General features: G+C 47.6%; 1 protein-coding gene across 12 annotated transcripts in view; it reads right to left on the bottom strand.

Moving 5' to 3' along the window:
- PLEKHA7 (pleckstrin homology domain containing A7) overlaps nucleotides 1-25,444 on the bottom strand; it is a 125,354-nt gene that overhangs the window by 38,677 nt on the left and 61,233 nt on the right. For all 12 annotated transcript variants that reach the window (XM_046638167.1, XM_046638168.1, XM_046638169.1 and 9 more), the window contains 2 exons: nucleotides 17,609-17,784; nucleotides 4,997-5,467 (listed from right to left, as the gene is read on the bottom strand). In XM_046638167.1, coding sequence (XP_046494123.1) covers nucleotides 4,997-5,467; nucleotides 17,609-17,784 — 647 coding nt within the window. The remainder of the gene's footprint in view (nucleotides 1-4,996; nucleotides 5,468-17,608; nucleotides 17,785-25,444) is intronic.

Here is a 25,444-nt window from a genome sequence, read left to right as displayed (position 1 = left end):
TCAGGGGCAGCCCTGCACTTGCTGGAGCCTGAGAGTGAGCCTCACCCAAACCCTGCCCAGCCCCCTACACACCTGGGCCACTTCCCGCAGCAGAAAGCAGAGGCAGTCTGACCTGGGTTGAATCCTAGCTCTCCCATCCACTGGCTATGTGACCCTAGACAGACTACCTGCCTGCTCTGAGCCTCAGCTTCCTGACCTGTAACAGGAGGCCGTGTTGCAGGCCTGCCTCATAGGCTGTTCTGAAGAGTAAAGGAGACAGGTGAGAGAATGTGGGCTCCGTGCCTGATACGCAGCAGGTGCTTCACCAGCGGGGGCTCCCTTCTGCTTCTGCTTATGCTCATAGTGTTGTCCTTCCTTCCCCTACCTGTACAGGCTCCCCTTGCCCAATTCACCCAAATCTCACTCATTCTCCAGGACACCGTCCCATGCCCCTTCACAGAGGCCTTCCACAAAGCCGCAGCCCTCAGGGACGCTGCTCTGCTCTGACCTAGTTATTGTATGGTCTGTAACTTTTCCAAGGTCCTGTCTTGACGGAACCTTTTCATACTTGTAGGACATCGCTTCCCCAGCCAAGCCGTAAATCCTTGGAGGGGAGGAATTATGTCTCACATTCTGTGATACTGTCCACGGTCTGAGAAAGTCCTGATGCATAAGCAGCCCTTCGACAAATACCCCTGCACACAAAAGCTGGATATGACTGTGAAAACTACTACCAACCAGCCACTTTATTTTCTTAGAAGGAAGAAACATTCAGAAAGGGGCAACATATAGAGTTTTATTAGGGCTTAAAAGTCTAACCTGAAAGGCAGCAAGGTGTTGGGTTGGAATCCTATCTCTGCCTTTATCTATCAATTTTATCTAACAAACTTTTACATAGTACTTACCATGTGCCAGGTATTGTTCTAAGTCAGAGCTATTCAAAGTGTGGTCCTTGGACCAGCAGCATCAGCACCACCTGGGAACTTGTTAGAAATGCAGGTTATCAGGCCCCACCCCAGACCTCCCAAACAGCAACCTTGGGGGTGAGGCCCAGCCACCTGTGTTTTAATAAGCCCTGAAGGTGGCTAATATTTGAGAAATGCTGTTCTAATTGTTTTTAAACTCATCTCATTTAATCACTTCCTAGCTATATGACCTTAGGTGTCATTTATGTCCTCACTCCTTCCTATAAAGTGAGGATACTAAGAACTACTTAACGGATTGTTGTGAAGATTATAAATAGTTGTCATTCATAAATGGTAGCCTTCTTCTTCCTTTTCATCATTATCTTTGCAATTACAGGAGGTAATTTTCAGATCTCTTCAATCCAGACTTGTCTAATGTGTCTGCTTGCCACTAGGTGGCAGGGTTTGCTATTGATTTCCCAAAGTCAGAGGGGAAAGTGTCAGTGAGTCCCCAAACAGTGGTGGTGGCAGTGGCACAAACCAGGCTGGGGGCTTCCCCGGGAGTTCATAACTTTACCAACCCTTGTTCACTCTGCCTGAAGCAAAATGCAAACTACGCAGAGCATGTGCTAGCTGTGCTCCCCCCGTACCCTGCAGTCTCGCTCTGCAGTTCACTCTAGGCGCCTGGCTACAGTGTTGGGATGGTCAGAGGACCCCACATGGCAGTGTCCCAAAGCCTTCAGCTTGTCCTCTACCCTGCACCCTCTGTTAATGCACTGCCTGCCACCCCTCCAGCGCTGGCCATTTGGGGGTGACCCCAAGGCCCCAATGCAGTGGTGAGCCCTTGCTCAGAGCCAAACCATGGTAACTAACCGATGGTCGAGGGAGGGACGCTGGAGGGAGGGTGGTAAGATGAGGTAAAGATGCCCCTGGGAGCAGGCAGGAGTTCCCAGAGCAGCTTTCTCCCTAACAGTAGGTCCATTTGCTGGCCCCCAACTCCAGCCTTGCCCAAAAAGAGGGCTCAAGGTCTCCTGCTCTCTGTGGCTATGGGCCTCCCTAATCCAAAAGGGACCAAACAGGATATTCTGATACAGTCACTACAAAATGGTCATACTGAAATATAAAATCAACTTTTATAACCGATCACTTACGCAGCAGACGGTCCTCACCCTGACTTCCATATCAATTGCACAGGACTTTCACTTTCTACTCTGTTCCTCACCATAATGTCTGAGTCCCTGACTCCATCCTCACCCCCAACTTTTTATTTCACAAGTATGCATTACTTTAAACACCAGGAAAAAAAAAAGGAGGGCTACAATTTCAAAACAATCTCTTAGAATGTGCTAAGATTCTAAGGGTATGTCAGTCTGTCCTCCACAAACCACCATTCTAAAGAAGTTTAATGATGTGAAACATAATATATATCTTATATGATCTAGAGCCATGAAGATGAGTTCATATTACTGTTCAAATAACACTCCTTCTAATGTCTAATGTGCTCAATCTAATGAGATTAGCACAGTATTAATCATACACAAAGCAAAAATCTTCTGTATTTTCAAATGACAGAGGTTCCTTTATTAAGCAGCCAGATCTACTTATTACTTGACTGTAAGAAATTACAAATGTATCTTTAAGGAAAAAAAAAAAACTCTGGGAATGTAAGATGCAGTCCTTTCAAGATACAAGTGAATAATAAGAGACTGCACTTTGCTTACTTGGGGACTGACAGCTTTCTTCTCAAAAGGGTAGTCTTCAAAGTCCTCACTTTTACTTCTCAGCCCACTGAGATCTTCCACCACTAGACTGAAATTCCTCTTGCCGTGCACTCAGTGACCTCCAAGGCCAGTGAACGGTTTTCATCTGCAGGCTCAGTGTCACCCTGCCCCTTAGACAAGAGCAGCTCAAACTCCATCTCACATCCGAAGGACAGTCCAACGCCTTGCCCAACCCCCTCTTATCTCCTTGCAGTGACTCATCCTCCTTTAGCTCCCTGACGTGCTCCCCACCCCCAAATGCAGCCCATGGTGTGTAGCAGAGTAACATAGGTTGATGGGCTGCCAGAAACAGTTTTGTAGAGACATGTCACAACCAACAACTTATAACTGTCTATCAGTTGCACAGCTTTTGAAAGTCCTTTCTGCGCCCCTGCCACAAAGGGTTTCTCACTGGCCGTGCCATTGTTCTCCTTCCTTCCCGTATTCCCCTATTACTCTGCCTCCTGACCTAACTTTAAAATTCTAGCTCTATGACGAAAGGCAATTCAGGTCTGCCCATCTAAGCCCATCAAGCAGCTCAGTGGAACCAAAGGCCTCAGCGACTGAGGGAAAGCCCAGCAGAGACCCCGAGGCTCTGGACCCTCCTTCAGTGGTGCCCAGCCTCCTTGGAAGGCACAGGACCCCCAGGGAGAAGTCATTTGCAGCACCTCACGCTGCTGACTGGACTCTTTCGAGATGAAACTCCGCTCATCACACTCCGGTCTTCCTCCTCCATCTCCTGCTAAGCTCCTTTATGGAGACCCTGCTTTTGCCCACCCCTTGAGCTGGAGATGCTCAGGATTCTGTCTTTGGCCCTCTGCTACTGTTAAATCTATGCTGGGATTCTCAACCCTGGCTGCACATTAGAATCGCCAGAGGGAGGTGGGTGTTTCTAAAACTCCTGATGTCCAGGTTGCAACTCAGATCAATGGAATCAGATGTCTGGGCGTGGGACCCAAGCCTCAGTAAACGTCAAACCTCTCCAGGTCATTCACATACTGGGAAATACCTGGGGAGCTTTTAAAACATCCTGATGCCTTGACCTCACCCCAGACCAATGATCTAAATCTCAGGCAAGGCCTCATATGATCAAACTGTGCAGCCAGGATTAAGAACCACTGCTCTAAACACTCCACCCTGGGTGATTTACTGTCAGAGCATCAGTTACCACCTCTTGGCACTGATTTCCAAACCTCTCTCTAACCTGAACCCACAGCCCCTATAACCTATAACAAACAGAACTGACCCCTGGCCAGTCCCATGTGGGAATGGGAAGATACCTTAGCTACAACACAAAAGGCCTTCCTTCTCCTAGTTTGTTCCACAATGTCTACCAGTACCAGTTGCTTATGGGGTTTCTGTTGTGATTTCTTCACCATCTACCCTCACAACTGCCCACCTGGACTAGATTAAAAACTTACACAACCCACACACGCGCACCACATCCACACACCTAAAGAGAGGCCTAGGCGATGCCCCTAGGAGCAGTACTGCCTCCAGAGCCCAGAGGTGCAAAGTCAACGGGGGAATGAGTGTGGCGCTTTAGAACATGTTTATCGGGCCTGTGGCCAACTTGGTCTGAGCTCTGGCACATCCACTGCAGCCCCTCCAGCCCCCGGGGAGCTTTCTGAATGCACCATGGCTTTGCTATCTCCTATCCAGTCAGTGGTTTGTTCTAGAAGTCTCAGGATGGCAAGGGGGATTTACTGCCTTCACAATGAAGACAAAACACAGTGGCTCCTGGGGAAAGTGGGGAAGCTAGGTGACCCTGAATTCTTCACGTTCACAAATACGTCCTAATTAATCTAAAATTATAATAAAATAGACAGTGCTTTGCAAATAGTAAGAGATGCATGTCCTCTAAATAATTAGGAACCGCTTCTTGAAGGAATGGATATGATGAAGCCCAATGTCAACAGTGCCAAAGCACTCCTCTATGTGCCTGGAATTAAAAATGGATCTGTATTTACTCTAGCTTCTACAAATATTTCCCGGATTCGGGGAAGCAGCGGCACAAGAGCAGGAGATCCACTACTGTCTACTGCTGACCATGTCAAGGCGCGCTCTCTGGGGAAGGGAAAGGGGCCTTCATGTAATCACCAGTGGGCTTGGGGTCTCACAGACCCAAGTATGAACTCTGGCCTTGCCACTTATCTGTGTGTCCTGGGCAGGTTCCTTCACTTCTCTGAGCCCCAGTTTCTTCGTCTATAAGTTGAGGATATCATCCCTACCTTGTAGGGTGGTTAGTAAAGAGTTTAAGGCCAGTATTAGCCCGGGACGTGCTGGGTAAGTGATAGCTATTGTTATTATATTACCATACCCATCAGCAGCGCTCCTGAGTCTATTACTGACCTCCTGCCATCCCCCTTCTGGGCCTTTGCCCACTGCTCCACTTGGGCCAGGCTGCTCTTCCTCTGGCTGTGCTTTTCAGGGTGGGTCCTGGGAGGAAAGGCCCGCTGGTACCCGCCAGTCCCGTTCTGCTCTCCTGGGCCATATGCGGCAGGCAGCACGCTGTTCTTCTCTGCCCGCTGGGGCTGTGCCTGCTGGCCTCTCAGGCCTCCGGATAAATCCGTGAAGATGGCATCCTCCTCGGCTGGCGAGTACGGGGACCTGGCCTTGCTCCTGTCCCGCTTGCCCTCCAGTGGGTCCCTCTGGGAATGGTACCGTTCTTCCTCTTGCTCCCGCCTCTCGAAGCCAAAGGAGTCCTCGTGGCCACGATGAGGACAATCCCTCGCATGTCCGGGTCCCACGCGGCCACATTCACGACAAGACTCTGCATGATTGGCCTGGGGCACTGCCTGCCGCTCCACCTTCTCCACATCCCTGTAACAACAGCAGCACATTCAGCCCATTCCAGACAGCACCACCAGCAGCCAAGACTCCCCAGTGAACACACTTTACTCTCAAATTACCTCCAGGCCTTTGCACCAGCTGTTCAGCCTGGAACACCTTTCATGCCTGGTCCCTCACGCTGCCTGCCTAACTTCTTCTCCTTTGGGATCTGGCTTAAATGTCACCTCCTCCAGGATGTCACCCCAGACACACACCGCCAGTGTAGATCAGGACTTTAGCTAACTCCACTGTCACACTAATCACACTGGCCCACGAGTGATGTCTACTCATCTGGCTCCCAAGTAGACTATGAGTTCCTTCAGGCCAGAGGCCCACCTGGCCAAGCATTGTATGCCCAGAGCTGTGCAATGACTGGTACAGCTCTATAAATACTACTGAGCAAATAAATTATGCCTGTGACATTCTCAGGCCTTTCCCTTTTGCTGTTTGTCTGTCTGTCTGGTGCAGTCTGGCTTGGACAGAAGGCCCAAGCCCTGGGCCTTCCCCAGTGGCATCCAGCACAGCCCAAAGTACAACTGGCAGCATAAGGAACATTCTTCAAAGATGGGGAGTAGAGAAGAGGCACCTCTTCATACGACCACTTATCTGCCTCATCAGGGAACGGCTCAAAAAGGACCCCACAAGAACACTGACTAACAACAGTTCTGTGAAGTGTTACTAGTCAGATTTTAGACATAAGGAAACTGAGGCACAGAGAAGATAAATGCCTGAGATCATACTGCTAGAAGAGAGTGGAGCCAGGGCTTAATCCCGGGCAGACTGCAGAGCCCATGTGCCTGAGCCACTGCTCTCCATATGCATGTCAGCAGCCTACATGTATGCACACCTGGAAATTGTAAAGGAGAATGGGGTGGGCGGGTGAGCGGTCAGGGCGTGAAATGAGGCTGGAGAAAGGGCTTCTGGAGCTGAGAAGGAGTCCTCTTTCATGGCCCGTCTCCCACAGTAAGCTGCCTTTCTCCTCACCTCCTTGGGGCAGGGTCCCAGTTATGTCTGCATCCCTACTACCTGGTCCGAGGGACACAGCAGTGGCTCCATAAGCTTTGCAAAATTAGGTTAGAGAAGCAGAGGAACAGACTCTAGCCCAGCTGGACTGAAAAAATGACCAGGGACCGCTGGATAGGGCAGCCAGTCTTCTTGTACTCCTTGGTAAAAAGTCCTGGCCTTGCTCCAACACTCCTTGATCTGGCCACGCCAGAGGGTTCTCTACTTCAACATGAGAGCATACAATGGAAATACTGCAGTATTTACAGCTCAGCACCAGCGCCCAGGTGTCCTCGCAACAACCTCAGAACCTCAGCTACCAATAATCAGCACAGATTCAGGGCAGAATCAACCCAGTCTGGGAGCTGGTTAGAATCTCAATATAAAGTGAAACTACAACCCCTAACACAGGGTCTGCTGCTTTGGCCTTAACTCAGGCATGGAGAACTGAGAAAAACAATCTCACTGTCCATGCACTTGTGCCTTTTCCACGAAAACCCAAAGCTTTTGAACAAAAGCTTCTTTGGACCTCCTTTTATCCATCCCTAGAGGACATCTTTCCCCCGACACCTGCCATCCCTTCTAGTAACAGTGTTTCAATTTCCATTTGGGGATCACCCTTCTTCCCTCTCAGTCCACATGGTTTGGGTGCTGCTGACTCTACTAGTCCCTGTCCAGCTGAGGCTCCAAAGTCTCGTGACTGGTTCAGGGGCTGACACATGAGTGTCATGCGTCCAAGCGGAGTTGGCTCTGGGACTTTGGTTGGAGCTGGTCTTGAGCTGCTGCAACTCTGTGGGAAGTAGCTATTTGAGAATGAAGCCAACACCAGGGAAAGCAGATGGAGAGAAACAGAATCCTAAAGACTTGGCCTGAGCTCCTAGATTTAGCCATACCTAAACCAGATATACCCTTGGACATCTTGATTGTGAACCAATAAATTCTCTTTCTCACTTAAGCTAGTTTCAGTTTGGTCTCCATTACTTACAGTGGAAGGAGTTCTACTATATCCTTATATAATGACATATTCAGTTGGTGATGTCTGAGGGCCCTTCCATTCCTAATATTCAGTGGATCTATGAGCTCCAGTAGCAGGAACATATGGAAAATATTCAGGGGTGTTTACTTTAAGAAAAAGCAATTCTTACTGTAAGTTTATAAAGGGACAATTCTCTTCCACAATGTACACATTATAGGTTTTAACTCTGTCTTTCCTTTTTTCCTTTAATCCTCCATAACCACGTCAGTATAAACCCAATCGGTAGCCTTCAAGTTGCCTCAGCTGGCTTTATCTTCTTCACTGTTTCTCAAATTCAGGAAACCACCCATGGGGGATGTGCTAAGGCTGCTGCCTAGAAGATTCAAGCTCTGCCTGCCCTCTGGGTCATACCCTGGCCAAGTCACCGAAGCTTTATAACCTGGTTCCTCCACCTGTGAGACCTAAGTAACTGCACCTCCCTTTTAGTCCCACCCAGAGATAAACAGCACCTTGTCATAGAAGCCAGATAGTGAAGCAAATATGCCACCCACACGTATGACATTAGAAATGAAGGGAAAAGGGCTTCCTCGACTCCAGGACCCAAGGACTTAAGGCCAAAACATATTCTAGCTTTCTCCCTGTCTCCTTGAATTACCAACAATTTAACAAATGACTTCTCAAATCAGGAGACTTGTCACAAACAGATCTGCAATGCTCGATTTAGCACAATGGTGGGAAAGAATGAAGGACCCCTTGGCTGTCAACGACTGTTGACATTCAGAGAAGTCAGCTGTGCAGGGCGTGGATGTTTAGCTAAGATGACACAAGCCTTTTCTGAGCAGGTCATTACTGTCATGGTGATCACCTGGAATTAGTAACTGCTCAGAAATGCAGGAAATTCCTGACATTCGGAGACCATTTTGGCCATATGTGTCACTTTTCAAACATGATAAACCCAGATGGTGTAGTATTTAGAGCCAGTTGGACCTGAATTCAAGTGTTGGCTCCACCACATAAAAGCTGGGTGACCTTGGGCAAGTCTCTGACTTCTCTGGTCTCATCTGCAAAATGGGGACAAGAGCCCCTGAGTCTTCAGGTTGTTATGGGGATTAAAGGAGACAATGCACAGAAAGAGCCCAACACTGTGTCTGGCACACAGTATGTCCTCAAGTACAAATGCGTTGACTCCCAATATCTATTCTCTCCTCCTTTCTTGCTCCAATTTTTTCAAAGCAGCAGCATACCCAGCAATAAACTTACATTTCCCAACCTCCCTTGGAGTTAAGGGTGATGATGTGACATAGAGCTGGCCAATAAGATGAATACAGAAATTGCTGGGTGGGTCTTCCAGGAAAGTCTTTACTAACCTTTCCCTTCTTCCTGCCTGGAATTTAGACTCTATGCTGGATTGCAGGTGACAAAAAGGAGGATGAAAGCCACCTGCTGAAACCTGGGTAGAAACTGAGAAAGAGCCCAGGTCCCTGACAGCATCATGGAGCTACTATACCAGCCCGACCTTTGGATCCCCGTTATGTGAGAAAACTAAAACCCATTTGATTACGCCATCCTAAGTTGGGATGTTCTATTACAGCATCCAAGAGTAATCCCTGACACAAGGGGCCAAACTTATTATCAGCAGGGGTTGGGCCTCCCGTTTTCAGCTCCTCACAGCAATGCTCTGTGTCTGCTTAGAGCAAATTCTCATTTTCCCTGCAAGTGGGAAAAGCACACATCTCAGACTGGGGATCCTTCTCTCTCATTCCTTTTCTTCACAAGATCTCAGAAGTTAACAGATCACACCAAGCAGGTGTGCACTCATGATTAATTTATTCTGCCTCCAAACCCTTTATCTCACAAAGAAATAAGGAATAATATTTCCCTCTAAACGCTACACACACACACACCCCACACACATTAAGTCTCATTCAAAGCCTCGGGTGGGAAGAGGAATGACAGCTTGTAGGGGCTTGGTTAGACCTTGGTCCTGTTGGTGGACCCTGCCCTTCTGTCGCAGTCCCACTGGAGGATCCCTCCCCACTCATCACACCTAAATAACCAAACCAGCAGCAAGAACAAGCAGCAGGCCACTGATCTTCTTGGAGAGTTTGGTCTGAGCTGGGTGACGTGGCAGAAGTCCTGCCCTGGGACACCAGCTCAGCCTGTGCTGACACAGTGCTGAGCAATGAGCACAGGCTCAGGAGCATGGTGGGCCAGAAAATGAGAACGCACCCTGGGTGCAGTCCATAGACTTGTACAAAAGGCTGAAGATAAAGAGGCCCTAAGGACCTTGGGAGCCCTAAGGCAGTTGTGCCCACTTGCATTAGTTCCTAGCATTTGAGGAAGAAAAGGAAGAAAGTGGCTGGAGAGCAATGGAGACAGGAGTCGGGTTCTTCTTTTCCCCAGAGTTAAATAGGGCGGTTCCCCTGGGAGGAGGGACACTATCTGCCACCTTTCACGCTCTGCTCTAAATGAACAATAGAGGGCCTGACAGTCCTGACAGCACACTGCCCAAGTCCCCAGGTTGTCCTTCTGCAGAGAAGAGCGAGGCTGAAGAAAAAATGAAATGCCAGCCTGCCAAACTGAGGTGCCTCTTGCCTCAGGGGAGTGGCTACTGGCAAAGACCCCTGTGAAGTTTTAAGGATTTAAGGCCAAACCAGACAAAGAAGAAAGGAAAGATGTTCAGTGGCTGCCAGGTCTCCTCCCTTTGTTCATCCCTGCAGAACTCTGCCCTCTCCCTCCTACCTGAGCTAGTCATGCTCAACCATCATAGCTCAGTCTGAGGCAGCCTGCAGCTCCAGCACACGCCAAGCTCACTCACTTTCCATCTCCCTGAGGCAGTCACAGCTCTGGGTCATCCATTTTTTGTGGACAATGCCTGGTTATTATAAGCATATGCTGGGGCCTAATGTGTGCCAAGAACTTGACATAGACCATCTCTAATCCCTACAACAATCCGGCAAGGTCAGTGGTGTCAAGCCCAGGTTGGTTGAGGGCACTCACGTGAGTATCAGATGATTTACAAATAAGTTATATCTACTGAAGGACAAGGACGATGGCAGCAAGAACCAGCACTGACTAAGCACTCACCAAATACAAAACCCTGAGCTAAGCACATTAAATAGGTCACCTTTTACAAACCCACAAGGCTAGAGTTACTATTATTCTTTCACTACAGGTAATGAAAGTGAAGCTCAGAGAGGTTAACCAACTTGCCTTGGATCATGCGACCAGTGACATAAGCAGGACTTTAACCCCCTCTGATCTGATTCCAAAGCCCTGCACCTGGCTGAAAACATGCCTATAAATTATTTCTGCCCAGGGTCAACAGGCTTGTCCAACCTCAGGTGTTCCTGCAACACTTTGCCCTATGTGATCAGGGCCTGGAAGACCAAACATTTAGCTCTCTGAAGAGAGTGCAGATAGCCGGAAATGTACAGGCCATTTCTGAGCAGACTGACTCCCCCACGCCAATCCCACAGCAGTGCTCAGATGGCCCTCAGGCATCCCTGGTCCTTATTTGAACATCTGACAGGTAGAGGTTTTATAGCTGTTCTGTTAATTCATCCATCCACCCACCTGCCCAGCTAGCCAAACATCCATGCACTCTCCCATTGACTGAATGATTACCATGTGCCAGATGCTGTTGTCTTGTTCAAGGAGCTTACAGTCTAGCAGAGGTCACAATGAGAAAGCAGGCCAAACACTTTAATGTGAAAGTTCCATGCATAAGGAACGACAGTGTGCCACAAGCAGGAGCATCTAACACTCCGAGGGCCAAGGAAGGAGGAAATAACATCTAGGCTCAGACCTGAAGGATGTGCTGAAGGTGTCCTAAGGGTGGGGGCTGGGGGAGCAGAGGAGCAAGGCCCAGGGGATCCTGGCGCCTCATGAGATGACCTCTGCCTGCCTCCCAGGTCTCATCACAGCCTATTCTCCCCTGTTCTCTTTTATTCAGCCACGTTCCCCAGCCTTCCAATCAAGCTCATTCTTGCCTCATGGTGTTTGTGAGAGCCATTCCTTCTGCCTAGAACACGCTTCCTCCAGGTTTTGCACAGGTGACTTTCTTGTATCAATCAGGCCTCACCTCCACATCTTCCCCACAGAGGCCTTACCTGACCCCCCCCCAAAAAAGGGGGTTACTCGTCAACCCCTAGTCCCTATCACATCACTCTATTTTACTGCCTTCATGCATAAACCAAGACAGAAAACTGTCTTGTTGATTTGTTTGCCTGTTTATGGTCTGTCTCCCTCACTCCCACCCAAGAATGCATGGGCCTCTGCCTCTCTCTCTGAACAATGCTGTGTTTCTCAGCATCTTTAACAGTGTCTGATGTACAACAGGCCCTCAACAAACATTTGTAGAATGAAAAACTAAATGGATGAACGCATGAATAAGTGCAGCCAATTCACAAAGGTCAGTATGGTTGGGGCATAGAGAATGGGAAAGAGCAAAAGTCTGCAGGCACCAGACCCATGCAGTGCTCAAAAGCCCTGCTAAGGAAATTGGCTTTCACACCAAAGGTGACTAGACTCTAAATGCCTTCAGTCCCAAGACAGGACTACAGCGACACCAGAGAAGTTTGGAAACAGAGAAGAGATAAGTTGTCTTCCAATGGGCCCTCCTATCTGAGTAGCCTGTCAGTTTTTTGAGTTGTAGAAGCAAGCTGACCTCCTCACTTACGTGCTTTAGCTTGTTAGAGGACAAGGTATCCTTCGACAAGAGAAAGAGAGCAGTGTAACGGGAGGAGTTGGGAAGACAGATTTCAAGGAGGCTGTAGGAAATCAAAAACCAGAGTCCAAAGTCTGGCAAGTGGAAGAACACGGAAATGGGGGAAGAAATTGAGAACAGGAGGAGGTAGAGAGCAGGCTCCAGCAGCAGTGCTCGGTGCCCCTTACGGTGTGTGGGGTGGGGGCGCAGGAACACTCGAATGAATGTCTCTCTAGGGACCCTGAGGCCTGTGTAGGAAACAAGAGGACAAAGGGAGGAGGTACAACGAGGCCGCCCCACTCTGCCCCTTGGTCAGAGGAATAACAGAGGAAGAGGCTGAAGAAGAGGGGTGTGAAGAGCAAGATGAGGAACAGTAAGGAAGGGAGCCTGGGTCTTGAACCACAACTCACACTGCTGGCAAGGGAGAGAGTGCAATCTGCTCACGGGAGACTCATCATCAGTGTGATCCAGAGGATTAAAGAGGAAACTGGAAGGGTGCAAAGAAGAAAGAGCCAATGATACTGCTAAGTCAAATCCTATGGAAGCTAGCATATCTGATATGGAGTATCTACTATGTCTCATTTATCATGCTAGGTAAGCAATTTATATATTCAATTTATTTAATACTTGTAACAACCCTATGAACTAAGAAAAACTGAGGTTTAAAAAGCATACCTAACTTGCACAAGTGACACAGCTGGAGCTGGGATTTGAACCCAGGTCTATCTGACTGTGGAGACTAAGCTCTGGGAGAAGATACCTAAGATATAAGAAACTGAAAGAGTAGGAAGTGAGGGGTGAATCAGCTGCCTGGATACCGGTTGTATGCATCTCCTTTATCCCAACAAGTCCATTCTCCTTCCTCTGCCCATGGCCCTAACATTTACTTGGACATCCACCCGACCTCACTCAGTCCCTGTGGTCTGGTTCTCAGAAGTGAAGCATGTATCCCAGGCCTGTGCCAATCGGCAAGTGCATTCCCTGGCCACGGTACATGGTTTAAGGTATAAATGTGATATACACCTCTCTAAACAGAATGCATCCCATTCTTCTGGACAAGACTCTGGCTCTTTCTTGCTGGACTTTAATCTGGATGACATGAGTCTGGGGCTACTGTAGCTACCTTGCCACCAGATCCTAGATATGCCAGGGACCTCCACGTGGAGTTTAAGAATTAATCCAACCCAGAGGTGGGCAGAACCCAGAGCCTGAGAAAACGACTTGTCATGATACTGTCTGAGCCATGAACCCAGCTGTTTCTTTATGTTTTTTTTTTTGGAAGATTAGCTCTGAGCTAACATCTGCCACCAATCCTCCTCTTTTTGCTGAGGAAGGCTGGCCCTGAGCTAACATCTGTGCCCATCTTCCTCTATTTTATATGTGGGACGCCTGCCACAGCATGGCTTGATAAGCGGTGCAAAGGTCCACACCTGGGATCTGAACTGGCAAACCCTGGGCCACTGAAGCAGAGTGCAAGCACTTAACCACTAGGCCACTGGGCTGACCCCTCCAGCTGTTTCTAAAGCAAGATCTATCCTGAACTTTTCAGTGGCATGAATCAATAAGTCCCCTCCTTTTTAAGGTAAATTTCTCTGTATTTTCTGTTATGTGCAATCAGGAGTCCTAATACGCCACATTCATAACGAAAGCATCTGCCTATAAGAAAGAATAGAAGCATTTGGGCGAGAATCATGGAGGGGAGAGAACGAAGCGCTACTATTGGGGCCACCCATGTAACAGAGATGGAGGTTTCGGATGCAGATCACCAAACCGGAGGAGAGAGAAGACTCAGTGCTGCCTGGTGAATAATTCCCGCCAACCAAACTTCTGAACATCTTATTCTGGAAAAACAGAACATTTAATAAGTCTGGATTTGCTTGGCTGACAATTTCATCTCTCAGAAAGTTAAGAGAAAATGCTATTCTGACTTTCTTCTGATTCAGAAGGTAGAACAATTTGTGTTTTTTTTAAAAAAAGGAAGGAACCTTGGGCAAACATGATTATGGGATTTTAAGAGTTTGGGGCCAGACCATCGCCTAGTGGTTAAGTTTGCACGCTCTGCTTTGGCGGCCCAGGGTTTTGCAGGTTCAGATCCTGGGCATGGACATGGCACCACTCATCAGGCCATGCTGAGGCGGTTCCCACATGCCACAACTAGAAGGACCCACAACTAAAAATATACAACTATGTACTGGGGGGATTTGGGGAGAAAAAACAGAAACAAACAAACAAAAAAGAAGATTGGCAACAGTTGTTAACTCAGGTGCCAATCTTTAAAAAAAAAAAACCCTTAATTAAAAAAAAGTTTATAAGAGCATAATAAGAACAAATTTTTAAAGTTCAGAGAAAATCTAGGGATGAGACAATGGCCTGAGACCCCACAAGGGATGGCAGCCCAATAACAAAGGATGGAGCCCTTCCAAGACTAAAATCTGACAGATAAAGTAAAAAATATCCAAATCTTGGCTAGCAAATTAATCCTGAATGGTTCAAGGCAGACATCATTTATCAATCGCAGCACTTTTTCCTGTTAAGCCCAATCTCCTTCTGAAGTTATCTCTGACCCAGTGGCCTACTCAGCCACGATGAATTAAGCAAAGTTGGGACACAAGAATGAACCCACTTGCCATTGCTGATCTAAAGAAACCAGTGTAACAGCACAGGGAGCTCTCAAAGCTCAAGTTATAAAAGGACATGCACAAGAAATGTAAGCTGGGGCACAAAATCAAGCACAAATCCTCAGTGGAATGGGCCTACATGAATGATGGCAAAAAGGGTGAAGTCTAGAAGGAGCCGAGGGTTGTTTATTTAATGCAAAGCAAAACAAAAATAAAGTTTCTATTTTTCTAATATTAAAATAAAGGAGGGGAGGGCTTTAAAAAACGTGAAATACAAGTGTCTCTGGTTGGGGAAGATGACAGCATAAATAAAGCTCAGTTTTCCAACTTCTGGATTTAATTCCATATCTTCATCAAAAGAATGATTCACCAGGAAAAGGAGAACAACCTTGGTTAAGAGACCCAAAGTTCAAGATGGGGAAGACAATGGGAAAGGCCTAACCATCAGCACCCCAGGCCCCTACAGGAACTTGGAGACAGGCTCAAGGAACCTCCCGGGTTATCTCTGAGGAATCAAAGAGAACAGGGAAAATGCCAGATATTGGAGACTGGCAAACAGCATCCTGATTTTCAAAAGAGGAGAAAAACTGATTCCATTAACCACAAGACTGGAGAGCCTACCACTAACCTCTGCAAGAGGCTGAGCTACATTCTTAACCTGGCAGATTGCAGAGAACGTAGGAAGGGAAGCACCACGAAAGGCAAACAACTCAGTAGAAAAACGGGCAGAGGATGGAGACAGGCAATTCCCTGAAGAGGAAATACAAGTGGCCAGTAAACAAAAAGACCCCATCATTGTGGACATACACATTAAAATAACCAGATGCTATTTATCTAAACAGTGGCTCAGCAGAAATTAAAAGGATTGATAACATCAACAGTTGGCAAAGATGTGGGGAAATGAGCACTCTCACTGATGGAATATACAGCTTTCTTTAAAGAGCAATTTGGTGGTATTGATTAAAACTAAAAAGGCATTGTATTTTGACCCAGCAATCTGAAAGACTCATATATGCAAAGGCTTGTAGAAAGTTTTTCATTACAGGACGATTTATAACAGTAAAAGATTAGAAAATAAAAAACTATCCAAGGTTTGGCACATGCTTAAATACATTATGGTACATCTACACTATGAAATACCATATAGCAAAAATAAAGTCAATCCATATACATTGGTATAGAATGATTTTCAAGATGTTATTATCCATGGTTTAAAAAAGCACAAAAGAAACCTCTGTGTTTACTAAGTGCATATATGTATATAAATGAACAGAAAATAGTTTAAAAGAATCCTCATTAGCCTGATAACAGAGATTACCCTGGGAACGTGGTTAAGGAACTCTCTGTCTTTACTTTTTGCATTTTTTATAATAAGAATTTCTTTACTGTATAATTAAATAAACATATTTTTAAAAGAATGAAAAAACAAAGACTAGGAAATGGTGAGCATTTCCACAGCACGTGCACTAGGAGTGTCAAACCCACCCCATGTTCTTCTCCTGGAATGATGAAGGAAATGACAAAGTCACTATGAACAGAGTGCCCACAGGCTAAAGGCACAGCCTTTCATGTCATCATCTTGGACACGATAGCAAAATTCAGGCTGGATGACAACGCTAGGAGGTAGAGCCGAACTTGACTGAATACCTGTAGTTAAGTGTTACTGATTCAGGGCCCATGTGGAAACTGCCAGGACAGTCTTTGTTCCTGTCCTGTCTTCAATCTCTTACTCGCTCACTTCACAGACATTTGAGAGCTTACCATGTGTCGGATGTTGTGCAGAAGATACAAGACAGTCCCTGCCTGAAGCCTAGGAAACTGAAAAGTAGACAGAAGGGAAAAAACAACGTGACGAATGCTTGACTGAAGTGGTATGGAAGCTCCAGAGGGTAGGGCCGGACCCCAATCTGGCCTCTTAAAGGAGGTCACTATCTATAGCAAAAGTCAGCTCGCCTCAAAAAACAAAGCATGAAGCTAGGAAGTACCACTAATACCAAAAAATCACATACACACGAGATGGGAAAGGCTGACGAGCTAAAACACACCATTTGAAATTCAACTGCAATCACTGAAAATTCCTGCCTTTAGGTTGCTGGAGGATATCCTTTTGTTCTGAGGCCTCACTAAAAGACCACTGTCACAGAGGCTCCTGAGCAGAGCAAGGTGCCCAGACAGTGAAGAACAGGGCCCATGTGAGATGAGGACTGGCTAAAGGCACACCCTGACTTTTCTGGGGCTACCCTACCCTCTCCAAGCCCGACTCCACTCATATTCCTCCTCTGCTTTCTCTCAGGGAATCTCCCACAACCAACAGACTCAGGAATCTCAAGATCCCTGAGTGTACCCTTGGTTTGCCCACTTGAGGGAAGAGGCAGCTGGAAGATAGGTCAGCCCCTGGGAACATGGTGTCACACTGTTCAGTCTGCAAGATCTTTCTTGCCTGTCCCCTCCGTCCTCCCCAATCTGGTGCCCCAAGGTTGTCCCTTCCACCAGCACAAGAGAAGAAAAACTGAGAAACACACACACCAGGTGCCAAGGCTGCATATCCCTGGCTGTCATTTCACCCTCAAGGCCTTCATGTTTCTCTGTTTAATGTGGACAGTGGACTGGATAACTTCTGGGGACCTTCCAGCTCAGACAGCCAACATATGTTAGCCATGAATGCATTCTCCTCCCAGAAGAATTCATTGTTAAAAAGAACTTCAAAAACAGGGCAATACTTAACACGAGTGAATGAATGGTGGAATGTGGGGCACCCAAGAGTTCTTATTTGGGTCCCCATCCTAGTGTAGGAGGTGCTCCGACAGAGACCCTCCATTGGGACTGACCTCTTCAGTGACGATCGAGACAGCACCTGTGCAGCCTGGTTCATGGCCCTGACCCACGCATTCATGTCCTCTTGGGTGTCGGCACTGAAGTAGTAGGTCCTCATGCCCGACTGCTCGGCTGGAGAGCCCCCCGTGGAGCTATTGTAGATGAGCGCTCGCATCCCCGTGTGCACGGCCTGTAAGCAAGAGACGGAAACCAAGGTCAGAGAAGTCAGCACGCATTCCACGTCCAGGAGCAAAAACAAGGAGCAACTCTGGCCAGGTTCTCCCCTCTTCCAGACTAAGAGCCCAGCACCACTCGGCTTGTTCCCACACCTGGATTCCCCTTTCCCAGTGCAGTCGGGTCCAGTGGTGGCTGTGTCTGCTCCACACAGCAGAAGCCCTGCAGCTATACCCCCTTCCCACTTCTCTCACTCTGTGTAGGGAGGGGCACACAGTCAAGGCATGTGAGAAAGAGACTTTAAAAAAACCCTCATTCCGTGGAAGCAGACTCTCGGGAATCCCTGTTTTGGTTCTTCTGAAGCACGCGATTACTGGAATTGAGTCAAAAATCAGCTGCAACAGCAGGTGGCTTGGTGCAGATATTTACTGTTCTTCCCTGCTTGGGCATGAAATGTGATGTGTGCCCATCAAAGACGCCGCGGCTCCGTCTCTCCAAAGCGGCACCAAGTCTGACAGAGCCAACATTTGACTGAAAATCCTTGCACACCCACTATGCGCTGGGAAGCCTCAAGGTGCTTTCACATGTGTCCTTGCCAAGAGCCTGTGAAGTAGTACTGGGAATGCCCACTGGAAAGCAACTGGGATGATTTGCAAACAAGAAGCAACACCAGTTTTTCCACTTGTGCTCTGATAAGCAGGGGCCTGCCTTTTAAACCTGCAAGGAAAAACCTCACCAAATCCACGTAGGAAGATGGTATAAAAAGAGGAAGATTTACTGAGTCCCTACTATGTGTCTCCTGGATACTTCCACACCTTTAACCTCATTTTAATCCAAACAGCCCGGAAAGGTAGGGATAGAATCTCTGTTTTACAGACGTGGAAAATGAAGGTCTGAGATGTTAAGTAACTTTCCCAGATTTCCACACCTGGTAAGAGGTTCTTTATGGCACTTACCATTACCTGGCATTACTTCTTTTACACACTTGTTTATCATCTGTCTCCTCTTTCTAGAACATAAACTCCATGAGAGCAGATTCTAGGTCTATTTTGTTCACTACTGTATCCCCAGACATAGTGCCTGGCACATAGTAGGTGTTCAAGAAATATGTGTCAAATGAATGAAGAGTTGCAGCCAGGACTCACACCCAGGTCTGTCTGACTCTGAGCCCAAACTTCTCCATATGATGCTCCCAGGTCCTATCCACAAATGAGTGTGATTGTTCAGATCATTGGTCTGATCATCTGGATCCAGAATGAAAGGCAGACCTCATGAAGGACCAGTCAGAGACAATAGGAGAGAACCAATTAGAAGCCGGAAAATGACATGCTTCTAGAATCACTAATGGCGATGGACGAAACCTCTCAGATGAACTGTCAGCATTTATTTCTCCTCCCCACTGCTAACATCCAGGTCCAAAATGTATATTAAATATGGGCCTGCTTCTGACATTCACATACCCGAATCCAGCCAGCCAGGTGCCAAGGGAGTACAGGCAAACTTGGCCTGTAGCTACAGTGACCCAAGTAAACCTGATTTCCTTCCTTGCACGTAGAAGGGGTCATCCACTGTCCCAGGAAGGATCCCTCCTATGTTAGCAAGGTGGAGATGCGGCAATAAGAACAGAAGGAGGAGAGGCTTGTGCATGTCTTACTGTGAATCAGCAGACATTCTTGGAAAAGTTCCTTGGATGATGACCCTATAAGATCTCTGATACCCTTCCCAGACTTTCTGCCCAGCCACAGAGGGTTCTGGGACATGCACTTGCCCCACCAGACACAAGGCCACTCACAAGTGTAGGGAGCCCCCAAGGGCATGAGAGAGCAGCTCCCTGCTGCACAAGAGTTCATGGAGCCAGCTTTGTCCAGGAAATCAACATGGGACACACTTCAAACACAGAGAGTTTCCATGTCTGTCTGAAAATGGGCTGTGGGAGTTAGATCCATCATTACAAAGGAGTTACACATGGTCAGAAACATAACCTCAGTCACTAATCAAACTGCCAGCACGTGCTGTACCCAGCTGCCCTTGGCTCTGAAGAAGAGGTTCCCAACCACATTCTGCCTGTGCTTGGGGATATTAGATGTACTAACTGTGAAGGCAAGAAGTACAGGGAGGTCCCTTTCCATCAGGCCAAGTGACCAAGTCCAACGCGCCCTGAACCTGAGGAAGATGCCAGAGCCAGGAAGTGAAGTCTTCTCCCGCCTGCTCTAGTCTCACCTCAAAGATGCTCCCCTCCCCTCTGCTCCTGGCTTCCCAATTAACATAATCCTACCACGCAACTCTGCACGACTGAACAGAAACCAGGCTCTGCCCAAAGGAAACGAGTACGTGAACAAGGACGAGTTTCCCTCAAAAACAGAACATCCCCAGGATACGACTGCTCTCCTGGCTCTTATGACTCAGGTCTTGATACGGAACGAGTGAAGGCAGCCAGAATGCTCACACCTCAAGCCCCCAGTGTCAGCCTTTGTAACAGAGACATCAAAGGTGAGGAAATACAGAAGCAATGAAAAAGCCAGGGCTCATCAACTGACTGCTTCCTTCTCTAACTTATTCGTTCAACAACAATTTATCATTTGTTGAGTGTTTATGTAAAAGGCACTGAACTAGAAGTTGAAGGGACAGCCTTAAATAAGGTCAAGACAGTTTACAGCAAAGCAGAAGAGAAAGACCATGGACAAGTAACTACAATTGTAGTAAGTGTCACTGAGAAGTTCAGGATGCTGTGAGAGAGGGTAACAGGGGCACCTGGCCTCACCTGGAGAAGGGCGTACCTACAGAAATGACACTTCAGCTGCCTCCTACACAAAGCAGGCATTTTAGTAGGAGTAGCATAGAGGGGACATGTGGGACCCCAAGATGGACAAGAGGACAGAATGTTTCAAGGATGAGGCCAGCATGACAGGCACAGAGAAACAGAGGAGAGAGCAGGATAAGATGAGGCCACTGGAGTTGGCAGGACCAGATCACTGGAGCCCTGTGGTCATGTTAGGGTTTTGTTTCATTTACAAGAGCAATGAGAAGCTACTAAAGGGTTTAAGCCAGGGGGTGATGTGTCCAGATTTTGTTTGGGAAAACCACCCTGGGTGCAGAATGGAGAAGAGGTTCGAGCTGGGCAGGGGCAGGTGAGGGGATAGGGGTCTGAAGGCCACTTCAGGAGTGCAGGTGGGAGACGGTGGTAGGGGCAGAGAAGGAGAGGAGTGGACGGAGGCTGGAGAGAACAAGCAGGGAGTATCAGGAGGACCCAGCGATGGACTGGATGGATGTGAGAGGTAAGGGAACAGGAATTGTCAAGGATAAAACTCTTGGGTTTATGACTCACACAGACAGTGGTGCTCATCAGTGGAGACTAAGAAAGGAACTCCTCATGTCCAAGCTTTGGTCTGCGAGCAGCTCAGTGAACTACGTGAGAACTCAGGCTCTTAGAATCACCCTGAGGTCCACGGCAGGCTCTGCCTCTTACCCCAGGGTAACCCTCGGCAAACTGCTCAACCTCCCCCGCCTCTGTTTCCTCATCTTTAAAGTGGACTGTGGGTAACAAAAGCATTCACCTTGTAGGGCAAGGTGAGGATTAAATGAGATAATGCACATACCGTGCTTACAGCACAGCCTGCCATTTGTAAGTTCAAAAGATGTTAGTTGATGTTATTATAGGAGCAGTCACTTGAGTAACCTAACATGGTCGACTGAATGAGCTTTCTAGAAACTTTAAAAGACTCTTCTCTGCCCTCTCTCTCATCACTAATTTATGACTAAACATGAACTACAAGTAAGCCTGAATCCATCATAACTTGGGAAGTGGAAGCAGCGTCACTGACCACGACTCCTGCTACAAAGGATCGCTCCACGTGGTCTCTCTGTTTGCAGAACAGGACTGGCCCAATCTACCCAGGCAGAACTAGCTGATGGGCTAGTTTCCCTGGTGAAAGCTCTGAATGAATAAATCAACCATTCACAGTGCAGTGAGACAAGAGCTGTGGATGTACAGAAGAAGGGTACCTAACCTGTCTGGAGGACTCAGGGAAGGCTTCCCAGAGGAGGTGACTCCTGAGTAGAGACCTGAAGGACAATAAGAGTTGAGGGAAGGGCATTCTGGGCTGTGGCTGAAGCTCAAGCAAAGGCCTATGGGCAAGAAATGTCCTGGGGCCTTTAGGCAACCATACATGGCTAGAGGGAAAGTGTAAGATGGGAGTAGCTAAAAATGTGGCTGGAGAGAGAAGCTGCGGCCTTGTAACCCAAGACTGGGCTTTATCCTGTAGGCCATGGGGAGCCACTGAAGGGTTTATGGTGGGAGTACAACCTGAACAGATGTACAATTTAGGAAGAGTGTGGAGGATGGACTAGAGGCAACAGGAATTCGAAGGCCAAGGAAGTGATGCCAACACTTACAGGGCACTTCCTGTGTGCTAAGCACTGTTCTGGCAGTTAGCTAGTTACCCAGGGGAGGGATGACAGCAGCCAAGCCAGAAGAGGGACTGCAGCAGTGGCAAGAGGAGATGCATTTGAGATACACAGAGCACAGAATCAAAATGGGAGAGGAAAGGGCAACTCTCTCCTGTTCTCCTCTAATCCCCTAATAACCGGTCTGCTGATGCCAGCTCTAGAATATACCTCATGGAGCTAAGGACTCTCTCCTTTCTATTGTTGTATCCCCAGCATCTGCATCCTGCCAAGTAGAACCCCAGTGCGCAGTAAAAGTGTGTGAGTATCAATCAGTGAAACCCACGTCTCTTGGCTGACCTTCAGTCAGAATCTAGAGCAGGGGGTCTTAACCTTTCGGGGCCATAAACCCTCTGACAGTTTGGTGAGTCTTATGAACTCTTATCAGAATTTTTTTTTTTTTTTAAGATTGGCACCTGAGCTAACGCCTGTTGCCTATCTTTTTCTTTTTCTTCTCCCTAGCCCCCCAGTACATAGTTGTCTATTCCAGTTGCAAGTCCTTCTGGTTGTGCTACGTGGGATGCCACCTCAGCATGGCCTGATAAGCGATGCCATGTCTGTGCCCAGGAACCGAACTGGCGAAACCCTGGGCCACGAAAGCAGAGTGCATAAACTTAACTGGGCATGGGTCCGGCCCCTCAGAATGCTTTTAAGTGTGCAAATAAATATATTACATTGAAATATAGTTATCAAAATATTTTGGAATGTTGTGATACAGGGATAAATGTGCTTCTTTAATAAGGCATTATACAGCAAATGCGGTGGTAACTACTGTAATTTCAAAGTGGTGATGAGCCTAAATGATATTTCAAGATAGTTATACCAACTCTGATGTGACATAAAGGTCTCTCTGGTTTCTACTGGTGACCAGCACACAGGTGCTGCTGATACCTGTTGTTTCCTGCTTCTTAATCAAAGAAAATGTTCTCAGTTAAAAAAGGAAAGATGTGATTTATCCACTGACATTTGGGGGTCTGCAGACCTCAGGTCAGGAACACTTGAGAGGGAAAACGGCTCACAGGAGGCAGCAACAGCTTCTTCCCCACTGAAGATCCCTGGACCCTCGGCTGCGTGGGGATGTTTTCTGGTCCAGATCCTGGATCTGAGGGGCCAAGCTTGCCCAGAGGTGACCAATAGGCTGGGGGTGGCTGTGCATCCAACAGGAGCTCTTTGGGGAGGCCAAAAGTGAGCCAGCAGAGCACGAAACCCTGCTGGTCAGGGCAGGGCAGAATGCATCCTAGAGGCACCGAGAGCCTTGCTTGGCTCATCCTGCAGAACTGGCTGTGCCTCAGGGTCTATCTAGCACCCAGCCTCCCTGGTAATGCATAGGGGCGGCCAGGCTGCAGGCACAGTTGGAAAAGAAAGAATGAGGAGACCATATGACCTTTCTAGCTATATCTAGCAATACAGATACTCTGAACAATCTCAGGTAAGGTGCCCTAGTGACAGTCAGACACTTTTGGCTCTGGAAACAGAGAAGAACTGACATCAGAGGCAGGCATGAGGCCCAGGACACAAAACACTGCTTCCTCAGTTTGCTCAAGAACATGGATCCTGAACTGCCCAAAGGGCCCACTCTTACCACTAAAAAGAATGCTGCTGCAACCCAAAGAGAAAGGGAAGTCTTTCACACCCAGGAAAGGACAGCCCCTTCTAGAGAACCAGCTGAACACCACCAGATCTGTCTGCAGCAGCTTTTCTCTGCTCCCAGACCCTGAGGATTCCCCTAAAGAGCCCCCAATGCATGCCTTTTGTCTCCTAGACAAAAGATTTAGGGAACGCTCTTGGTGAAGCCTTTCTAAGAAAAATTTTTTTAAAAAAGGAAAGCATCTACGACACATAAAAGATGTTTTCCTAGAATCTATTTTCACACCTCCCAAAGAAGTATCAAGATGAAGTATATATAGCTATGATCAGTTACTTTGAGGATATTCCAAATGCTGTCCCAAAAAATCACACACGACATCGTTAACCCAATCGTTTGCCCAGTAGCAACGCTTAACCCTAGAAAGGAAGGTTTTGTGAAGAAGACTTTCAGGCTGCGAAAGACCAGTCTGAAACCATTGAACAAAATGTTTTCAGAGCCAGCAATAAGCAGGAGAGGCTCGTGAGCTATTAAGCAGAAAATGATAGCAATCAACATTAATTCAAACCACCTCCTGTAATACACAGGAGGTGACCAAAACAAGACGTGGAAGAAAAGCAGAGGAAGAGAAAGAAACTGTCCTCCCTCCCTGTACTGCAATTGAAAGAAGACAGAGTTCAGGGTGGAGTTCTGTCTCCATCATCTTCCAGCTCCCTGACTTTGGGCAAGTTTCTTAAGCTCTCTGATCCTTGTTTTCCTAATCCATAAAGTGAAGCTAATAATACTGACCTCACAGGCACCTCACAAGCATTAAATGAGGTAACACAGATAGAAGTACTTCTCAAATCACAAAAGGTCTTATAGCTATAAGACAATCCTATATCACACAACATGACGTGGGGGAGGATCCCAAAATCTTCAACCCAAAGCAAGTCTGGAGTCACTGGGGACAGTGACAGTCGAGAGAAAGAGAAGTACAGCTCAAACCTGTCGATTAACAAAGCTGAAGAACCAGCTCAGGAAGGAAAGGCAGGAGGAAGATGACACTGACTTTCCCAGCACCACCACCACAAGGGACTCCAGATCAAGACACGGAGGCAGACCATGTTTCCTGATGCTGTGGACACTGCATACCAACGCTTTTCTTTAACCCTTCCAGAGAACGGTGGGTGTCTTATCTTGTGCTTTTCCATGGTCCTTTAACTATCTATGATGGGAGAACTTGACTTCTGTTCAACCTCTGCTTTGGTACCTACTGTCTAGTACTCATCTTGTACTCCCAACATGGGAAAAGCCAAGCTACATGAATAGTGGGGGAAGGAGCCCTTACCCCAGCTTGAAATGCATGTCACTGTCTCGTATCCTGAGCAGCATGAGAGGGTGCTTCTCCATGGCTACTGGCGCCAAGGGCCACTTGTTTCAGTGCTCTCTGAGACTTCCACTCCAAATGCCAGCAAAGTGCACCTTCAACCCAACCCATCCTCACCATCCCTAGGGGACCCACGAAACAGTAGCAGTGAAGAAAATGTGTGGAGGCCACCAAAGGAGATGGCCTCAGGATTCCCCAAGTATGGGCCTGACCGCTGCCTTCCCAGAGCCTCCACACCAGCTTCAAAGATGCCAGAGGGTGTCAAAGGACTGCCATCAT

This window comes from Equus quagga, chromosome 14 (genome assembly GCF_021613505.1).
Source record: "Equus quagga isolate Etosha38 chromosome 14, UCLA_HA_Equagga_1.0, whole genome shotgun sequence".
In the NCBI taxonomy this organism is placed as follows: domain Eukaryota; kingdom Metazoa; phylum Chordata; class Mammalia; order Perissodactyla; family Equidae; genus Equus; species Equus quagga.
Note: the sequence above shows the minus strand (reverse complement) of the source record. Positions and strands in the feature narration are given on the sequence as shown.